The following is a 9,855-nucleotide window of genomic DNA, read 5'->3' as shown; positions in this document are numbered from 1 at the left end:
CGTTCCTCAGAACGCAGGCTCACGTTGACTCTGGACCCGAAGACTAAAGCTCAAGATGCACTCGCTGGTGCTTTTTAGCGTTCTGTTAGTGGCTCTTTTTGCCAGAGTAAAGAACTCGTTTCCACCACCATGTGACAGGTAAATGATAAGTTATTCAAAAGGTTTTTCTTTGGCTATTGAGACCACTTGTATTGATTCAGAAAAGAAAAGCTAAAAAATGACATGTAATGTTAAAAGCTGGAGTGAACCCCTCAGTAATTGATATGTTGGACTATCTTAAATCGTTTATACTTTTCCTAATGAGGGAAAGCGATAGCGGACAGAGTGTATGGTCTTACTTGCAATTCTAAAAGCGAGGTGTAAACTGACCTATGCCTGCACATGACCTTATTGTGCTCTCTAATAGACTATAGACTTTGTACTTGCACACAATTGTACTATTTGGTCCGTTTAATAATTCACAACTGCATCTATTTCAGTGAAATCTACTGCCGAGGGCCCATTTTACACCAGGTACAGACAGCCAAACTCTTCGATGATGACAAGTACTTTGTTGACATGAAACTGAGGGAATCTCCCGGTAAGTCAGTCGGTACATTTATTTTGTTCCATGTCATTTCCTCATTACTTGGCTGCTGTAGTTGCTCCTTGTGTCTTCTCCAGATGTGGTTTTGTCTGCTTTTCGCAACTTTTCAAATGAATCCCCGAACCACACGGTCCCGCCCGCGAAACTGAAGGAGTTCCTGAGTGCGTACTTTGATGATCCGGGGACGGAGTTTGAGTCGTGGACTCCACCAGACTGGCATGAGAAGTGCGACCCAGTTACTGCTCAGATAGCACAGTGACGTGCTTTTTGAGTTTGCTTGATTCACATGAATTTTTATTTTCTAAAATACAGGCCAAAGTTCCTGCAAGGAATCGCAGACGAAGAATTAAGAAAGTGGGCCGGAAAGATCCATTTCCTGTGGAAGTCGCTTGGCAGAAAGGTGAGGGGCGGAGCACCAAGACTCCACCGCCGCTCGCCTTCTCTAATTGGTAGCTAGATTATCATTTTTTGACCATTGGTAATTTTCTGGTTTTGTTCTTCACGTTTGGACCAAACAAACATATGGTCATTTGGCAAATGGGCTTTAGAAAAATGAATCCATCTTTTAAAAGACCAAATGATTGACTGAGAATTCTGTTGTTGTTGATGAAGCCGCCACAAGTGCGAACGCTATTTTTAAATCAATGATTTCTCCTGCAGATCAGCGCAGGCGTCAGAGACCGCCCAGAACTCTACTCGCAGATATACACCCCACACCCCGTGGTGGTCCCCGGGGGCCGCTTCAGGGAACTCTACTACTGGTGAGTGGACAGGTGAAGCCGCTCTTTGAGCCCGTCTGGGAGCCTGAGAGTGAGCACAGCTCACCGGGGTCCCGGCGAGGACCGACTAGAGCCAGCCGGGCTCTGCTGGGACAGTAACGTCCGACCTCTGGTTGCCCCCCCCCCCACAGGGACTCCTACTGGGTCATCAACGGGCTCCTGCTGTCAGAGATGACGGACACGGCCCGTGGGATGATACAGAACTTCCTCTACCTCGTTAACCGGTAAGCCTCGAAGCACATTTCATCTTTCATAGCGCTTTAAAAGACCAAATCCAGCTTGCTGCAGGTAGGTCAGCCGGGGCTCATCTCGAATAAGCAATTTACGTAAAAAACGTTGTACATTTGGGATACAGAGCTCTCGTGGGGTATTTTAAGAGTTGTGGAATAACATATTTTTTCTCAATCACTGCTTCAGATATGGCTTTGTTCCAAACGGTGGGCGGGTTTATTATGAAAGGCGCAGTCAGCCTCCATTCCTCACTCTCATGGTGGACAGCTACTATCAAGCAACCAAGGATAGAGAGTTCCTCAGGTGATATTTAGTTCTGAGCTCAAGTCCTGCCAAGCATATTGTCATTCTCCAGCTTCCTCATGTCTCTCCCAGAGCAGACAAAGCAGATTAAAGAACAAAACCTCAGTGCTCGTGGCTCTGTGGCTCTGTCATGAAAATAAGACGCTCTAACATTCATTTTGTGTGCCGGTATTGAGCACCTTGAAGTATTCTGAATTACAAAACTCTGCTGTCTGCACAAACCTGGTTCAGAGCAGCGTTACCTGCTTTGGAGAAGGAGTACCAGTTTTGGATGCACAACCGGTCTGTGAGTGTGAAGCTAAATGGATCAGAGCATCTAATGAACCGGTACCATGTGCAGGTAGACCTGCCCAGGTACGACCTAAAATACATCGAGTACACAACAATTTCGATTTTTGTGTATATAAGGCTGTGCCCTAACCTACCTTTGTCATGTGTTCTTCTTTTTTTTTTTAACAGGCCTGAGTCCTACACAGATGATCTGGAATTGGCTGAAGGACTCACGGATGGTAACCCTGGCTTATTAGTGTATATTGTTGGTGGCTGAATGAGTCCACTTTTGAGTTTGAGAACACCCCGCAACAACGGTCATTCAATCACACAAAAGATTAAAAAATATTTGTCTGGTGGGTTCTGGAAAAACTGTGCGGTAGTTATTGCTCCTCTGTGCAATGCAAATGCGTTCTGAATATTCCTCAGCACCAAATAGGATGTTGACAATTTTAACTGAACAACTTCACTACTAGTTTTACGAATTTCTTTTTTTCAATTTTTATTTAATAATCCATATTTATTCTTCATAGTAATTTTCTGTTGGTCGAGACATGCCTTTTTGTCCCTACTGGATATTTGACATTGAGTAAGTTGTGGCTCTCCTTTGGAGTACATGCTTTTTCCTTTCCCTCAGTGCGTAAGCAGCAGCTGTGGATGGATCTGAAAGCGGGAGCAGAGTCTGGCTGGGATTTCACGTCCCGCTGGTACACGTCCGGGTACGACCACGCTAACAGCGGCCTGGGGGAGACCAGCACTAGTCAGGTCGTGCCCACTGACCTCAACGCTCTCCTGTGCCTCAATGAGAGGACTCTTGCTTCATTTCACAGGATACTGGGTGATTACACAAGCAGCCTTTGGCCTTGGAACCAACTGTAGCCTTCACACCACTTGTATTTCCCACCTGGTGTTGCTTAACTGTGGCGTGGTGTTTCCTGGCAGGTGATGGTGACGCGGGCGCACTGTACGACCAATACGCAGCCCGCAGACTGCAGGCAATAGAGTCCGTGCTGTGGGACGCTGAGAGGGGAGCCTGGTTTGACTTCAACCTGATGACACGTTCCAAACGCTTTGAGTTTTACCCCTCGAACCTGGCACCTGTTTGGGCCCAGTGCTATTCTCGGCCTGAGATGGCAGAGAATGCAGTAAAGTATCTGAAGGTTGGTGGACATTTTAGTCTTCGTTGTGGTCGCCACTTCGAAATTACATATTTACCACCTACCTGCTAGAGATTTTATCCAAATTTGACATCTGATGCAACCCCAACGTAGTAGAGGTGTTAGCAATTTAGCCTGAGATTAATTATTATTATGAGGAGTAAAGTGATAAAGTGAAATATTTTTTTCCAGACCGAAGTTTGGGTTTACAGAGGAAAATAAACCTCACACTACAAAACACACACTGATATAGGTAGGTCCAAATTAGTTTACAGAGCACCTCCAATGTTTGAGTATTGTACAAAAACTGATCAAACTACCATTACGTTTCTAAGATGCATTCAGAGACCACTTCATTAAGTGCAACCTTACAATTTATTGCTATTCAATACATTAGCATTGCTGTACATTCTATCTTTTGTCAAAATAAGTGTACATTTAGTTATGTTGATTACTGAGGTCTGAGATAAAGGTGGTGTACTTGATATAATGTGATCCAGTACAGCAGTCTTTTTCCCTTTCCCCACGCAAAGTATGATTTGTCTCCTTTTCTGTTGGACTTGACAGTCAAGTAAATCTCTAATGTCAGTTTACAGCCTAGATGCCTAAATAGCTGCTAAGTTCCAGTAAATGTGTTTTGCTGCACAGTATGATGCTGTGATCACACATTTAATAAGTTCAACAAACACATTGACCACTCCATTTTCTAAGTAAGCAGCAGAGATGGGTCAGTGTGTTTATAACCCTTTCAATTTGACATTTTTACTCGTATTCAAATGGTGGCCAGAACAGAAGATAGTGTTGCCCAATTTATTCGACCACCATTTCTAGCCACAAAACATCCCTTTGCAGAGAAGCTTACCAAGTAGAATCCTGTCTGTTTTATGAAATGTTCTCATTAAATCCAGCAGATGGCGCACACACACTGCACTGGTCAGATCCTCGCATGCTCTTATGGTTGCTGGTTTTGAATGTCTGCAGGGAAGTGGTGCTCTGCAGTTCCCCAATGGAGTCCCAACGTCGCTGAGAGAGACTGGGCAGCAGTGGGACTATCCTAACGCATGGCCTCCTCTACAACACATGCTCATCCATGGTAGGTATCAGGGAGTAGCTTAAACCTGTACTGGAAATACACTCATTGGTGTGTAGGGCTTTACAGATTTGCTTTAGCTTTGTACTAAAGCACATGGATTTGAAATGAAATATTAGGTTAAACTAATGACCTTCAGGTATAATTTGACTGTCTATTCAGTACCAGTCAAAGATTGGACACACTTTCTCATTCAATGAGTAAAGGTGTCCAAACCTTTGAATGGTACTGAATAAGCACACTTTTAAATGTGCCCCGTGGAGTTTGCTTGAAAAGAAATAGATTGGGTATCTGGCATCTAACAGAAATGTTAAATGTATGCCCTCTGAAAAGAAAAATGTATAATCATGAATATGCAACTCAATTTGACATTTATTTGCCTCCATACATGCACTTCCTTGTAGATGTGCACAGTACACCCAGTTGTCAAACCCCTCGACAATACTTATTTTTGGACTGTTTGGTGCAGAGTTGGGGGTTGGGCCTCTATGTTCAACAGCCTGATTCGGGTAAAAGTCAAAATTCTTCAGAGGAATCAAGTTGACATTTAACGGTCTCAAGGAAGACCTTTGCCTTCACTCCTGTGGAATTACGCTGCCATACCAAGGATTTAAGGTGCGCACCTTGAAGTTCTGGATCCCGAATTTAATGAAGAAATTCAATAAACCACATCTGCTATGGAGTGGTCTCTGAGTAAGAGGCTTGCGTCTGTGCACGGCGGAGTCATAGTGCGTGTAGTGGAACATGCTTGACTTATCTTTGGCCCTAAAACCTGTGCACGCAAAGAGCTTTTGCGTAAACAATTCATAAAACCATTATAGGTTTGAATAATAGTTTTGTATTTCCAGGTTTATCCAAACTGCCTTCACAGGATGCTAAACAACTTGCATTTGATTTGGCACAGCGTTGGATCAAGACTAACTGGCTGGCATACTTGAAATATGAAGCCATGTTTGAAAAGGTGAGACATCTGAGGTTTCGAAAAAGTCCGAGCTTGTGCTGCACAGTGATACCACAGCTGGCTGAGAATGTCATTTTCTTCTCCCCCCCCCCCCCCCCCCCCCCCAAAAGTATGATGTGAACGGCGATGGCAAACCTGGTGGTGGAGGAGAATATGAAGTTCAGGTATTTCCTTTCATGTGTTGATGGCTTCAAACTAATCTTTCTAATTTCACGCCGATTCTCCTAACCTCATGTCTGCCTCTTAACGTGAAAACATTTGCATGCTCATGATCTATACACACTCACTTCATTGTCCTTGTATTTCTTTTTTTTTTTTAATAATTATCTTACCCTGTTGGGTCTTTTCGTCTACCTTTCACTCAAGGTTTCCTACCATTTCCATCATCAGTAAATCAGTTTTATTTCTTGGTATCACAGCAATCACTGTATTTTGCTGCTTTACTAAGTGCTAAATATAATTGAAAGCATCATTTTAAGAGGTGCTGTGTTGCGCTTTCTGTAGCTGGGCTTTGGCTGGACCAATGGTGTAGTCCTGCAGCTCCTGGACCAGTATGGGGAGACTCTCGCCTCAGGAAGCAGAGGAGTGTCTTCTGGCCTCCTGCTGCCTCTGGTCATCTCAGTCGCTCTCATGCTTCAGTGAATTAGAGGTGGCATAAAAAGCCGTATTGGAGGTTGGGTTTTATTATTTCTGGTTTCACTGCACTGCATCACTCTTCCACTGGCAGACTTCAAACACACAAGTGGACATGAAAAGTCTTGCTACATTTTGCACTTTTTCAACAGGATCTAATCTGGTCTAACTCTCATACTTTTTTAGAGGGGAAAAGGATACAATTTCTCAAATAAGAATTCCTTTGATGAATATTTTAGTATTTATCCTGAGCTAAATGATCTCTGGCAATATCTGATAATGCAGATAATGTTGGGCTTCTTATCTCTCTCCAGTAAAACAGACTTGGTTTTCATAGCTGCTCACATTTACTCATCTCGTATGTTTAACCTTACAGACTTTCAACTAAATCAATCACAAAGTGTATTGCTTAACTAAGGTGGGATGTATTAATGTTCAAACCATAATTGTCATTATATTGGACTGAAGACAATGGTATTAAACTTTTACAAATCAACCAAGTAACTTGGAGACTCTCGTTTAAATAAAGTGACTTTGGCACACAGACATCAGTCTCTTTACTGGCATCAGGGGTCTATGGCCACAACCCCTCTAACATGCTGATTATACTACCCTTAAATGAAACTGCGGGTGGAAAAGGTAATTTGCTCCTTACCTCTAACCGGCAGCAGACCCCTGCCTGAGGGCTCATTTTTATGGGTTGTACATCCTTCTAGTCCATTCTCATGGGGGCGATATCTCACCAACACCTTGAGGGAATTGGGACATTGGGTATTATCAAAAGGTTGAGCTGATTAGTATTTGGTCTGTCCAAGGTCCCTCTGACCTCACTAAAAAAGGTTTTGGGCTATAGCTCAATTATTAACTTATAAAGTGTGACAATGTCACACAAAGACCTCAAAGGATAAAATCATTTTAGAACAGACTTGGATATAAACTGCAACATGTTTTGTCAGAACAGTGACATTAAATGAATTGCATCATGAGTGCACAACGAAAACACCAGATGAATGTAATACAGCTTTGACATAATGGAACAGAACAATCGGTTAAGCTGCAATACTTTCATGCGTTTTTCTTTCGCTGTTGGATGTGAAAGTAATTGGAATCCATCATGGGAATTGTGGAAACTGTTACTAACAGTAACTCCTATATACGGTAGAAACTCATACTTTGTCTACACATGAGAGGTGATTACTGAATATAAATGCATTTTATACGCTATTGCAGAATATAATCTGCTCATGAATGGTATTACTAAGTTTTCCTAGTTCTACTGTTCTACCACTTGGAAGGTAATATTGTACTTTGATCTCTCAGATAATTGTGTTCATTTTTGAATATCCGGCTCACACCAGAGTAAAAATCAACGTGGAGTGCCTTGATTTGAGCTCAAATACATAGAAACAGATTTTTCCATTTCCGATAGTTCAAAGCTAGCCATTTTGTCTTTGGCATTTTGGCCCACATTTGCAATGAAATGCAGGTCGAGCATGAAATTAAGTCCATAAAGATATTCAAATGGTTGCCAAAAAAAGTAATGAGAAATTTACCTCTCAAAGAAGAAAATGCATCCCTCTTGGCTGTAAAAGAAAACATCATGCCCGAGCAAGGATTTCACAGATCTCTCCCTCCTTAGTGTGAGAGCACACTAGAGCTTGACTATGCAACTTTAAATGGCAAAAGGCCAATGGGCGCAGCGGTCCATGCAAAAAGGAATCGTGCTATTCTGAGTCTCCATCTATAAGCCCTATTTTTTTCTTCTTCTTATCCAGATGCGAACAGACGCCCACACAACAAGCGGCAGTTTATTCTGCTGCGTTTGGAGCTGTTTGAGCAGCAGGCAGCTGCTAATATGTTTTCAGCCCTTGCTGACAACAGTAACTCAAGTAGAACCTGCTCCTTTTGATAACTCACAACATTACCGTGCCATTTTTAGCAGAACTGTGTTTTGTTCAGTCAATGAGATGGAGCTGTAAAGTGTGAAATAAGTTGTCTAGCAGTTAAGTGCCAATGAGGGGGAACTTTGCGTGTGATTATCCCTGCGCACAAGTCTTCTTTAATCGCACAAAAATAAGTGTTGTTCTGAGGGTTTGGTTCCATGGGTGGAGCATGAAATGTTAAGCAGCGATGAAGTGCATTACATAATGGAGTGGAAGTAAAAGGTCAAGGTGTCTTGTCCTCACCAGTCATCCAGCAGCTTTTACTCCATGCAAATTGTCATAGATGTAGACTAATTCTTCCTTTAAAACATGTTTAATGTATTGGTCTTCATGGCTACAGAAAGGAGTTTATTCATTTATCTAAAATTCAAGATTCAGTTTCTATTCATGTGTCTTTAGTATTTAATAAAATGCCCTAGTTATGTTAACAACTGTGGTTTACCTATTCCCTGGTTTCCAGTAGGGAAATAAGATGAATGGCCATGTGCAGAAATGTGTGATATCTTCTAAAACATTTGTGGAGGAGAGAAAGTAGGCGTGTGGATTTGCGTCTACGTGGCTTTAGGCGGAGGCCTCCGCTTCATTACTGTTCCCTGGCTCAGCCTCCGCTCGCCCCCGGAGCGCACGTCACAAAGGCTGCTCATTATCCACACCGTTCTCCCGGTGGGGCCGAGTCCCGCTCCGTGCTGCGGGAACCCTTTTTCTGAACTGCCAGGATAATCCTCACCCCACCCACCTACACGCCTGCAGTCTGAAGACCCCCAACGGGGGATGTGCAGGCAGGTGGGCAGTCTGTCGGTCCTCTGATGGTGACTCTCCGCTACCACCAACGCCCATCCAATATGCTCTTATCAATAACTCATTAAGGCATCGTGCCCGGCTTTCTGTGTAATGCATTTTCCTAAATCTGACAAAGTACTACAAAAAGGATTAATAGTTAAATTTCCTGGAGAATAGTCCAACTCCTTGACCTCTAAACTGAAAATATTAGCTCACTGGAGGCATTAGACAGCTAGATATGAGATAGCTTCGTAATATTGATTTGGCACTGTCTGGAGATATCAGGACTTTTTCTAATCAATAACTATAGAAATAGTTCCAATAAAATGTCTCCTCCTGCTTAAGAGAATATTTTAAAATTCAATCTAATGGAAGGAAGAGCTATATGTGAGAGAAAATGTAATACTGTCTCAGCTGATCTTGTGAGGAATCTCTTAAAAGGACACTGAATCAAAAGCAAATCGCTTTGCGTATGCAGTTCACAAGTTTCATTTCACTTGATTGTTGGTGGTTCTTGCATATTTCTCTATGATATTGTCAAGTGTGGCTGTGGATATACTCCACTTTATGGTTTAAATAAATCTATCGTCTTCGCCCTTGCACAGCATATCTAATTCAAAGACACCATAGACCTTCAATATATTTTATATTAATATTTTAAGATTTTTATAATGGCATGAAGGGCTTTTCAAAACTTTAAACATCCAGTATTTAACTTATTTCTCCTAGGGAAAACTATCTGACTGTGAGCTCCTCATTATATTTACTATTTATAGACTGAGGTTTTTAAAATGGCTGAAGCTCTTTAAATACTTCTGCATATAATATTCACCGCTAAGTATGAAAGGGATCCTCCGTTATCAGTTAAACACAAAAAGAATCCGCTACCTTGCTTCTTCAGTGTTGTGTGCTTTGATCATACTGACACCACAAGCACTCCAAATCTGTCATCAAATTTTCATCCAAATGCAGTTAAAAGATGCATGTAACTTTTTATTTTCCAAAAACACTTATGTATTAATGGTTTAAGTGTCAGCATACAGTACACAGACTAACTGTAAGAAGCTGATGGGCGTATTCAGTGTCGCACACTGCTAGCAGATCATCACCACCTGCCCAGAA

General features: G+C 42.2%; 1 protein-coding gene across 1 annotated transcript; it reads left to right on the top strand.

Moving 5' to 3' along the window:
- Positions 1-10: 10 nt before the first annotated feature.
- treh (trehalase (brush-border membrane glycoprotein)) lies at positions 11-6,555 on the top strand. Its single transcript, XM_037479792.2, has 15 exons — positions 11-138; positions 480-580; positions 664-811; positions 899-986; positions 1,247-1,347; positions 1,497-1,589; positions 1,783-1,899; positions 2,131-2,253; positions 2,359-2,408; positions 2,807-3,007; positions 3,112-3,329; positions 4,308-4,419; positions 5,265-5,377; positions 5,488-5,541; positions 5,882-6,555. Exons 1-15 carry the CDS (start codon positions 56-58, stop codon positions 6,017-6,019), a joined length of 1,740 nt encoding a protein of 579 aa, XP_037335689.2. The 5' UTR covers positions 11-55; the 3' UTR covers positions 6,020-6,555.
- The last annotated feature ends 3,300 nt before the right edge of the window (positions 6,556-9,855 follow it).

This window comes from Pungitius pungitius, chromosome 3 (genome assembly GCF_949316345.1).
Source record: "Pungitius pungitius chromosome 3, fPunPun2.1, whole genome shotgun sequence".
NCBI classification, from domain to species: Eukaryota; Metazoa; Chordata; class Actinopteri; order Perciformes; family Gasterosteidae; genus Pungitius; species Pungitius pungitius.
The sequence above is the reverse complement of the archived record's forward strand: the minus strand, read 5'-3'. Positions and strand labels throughout refer to the sequence as shown.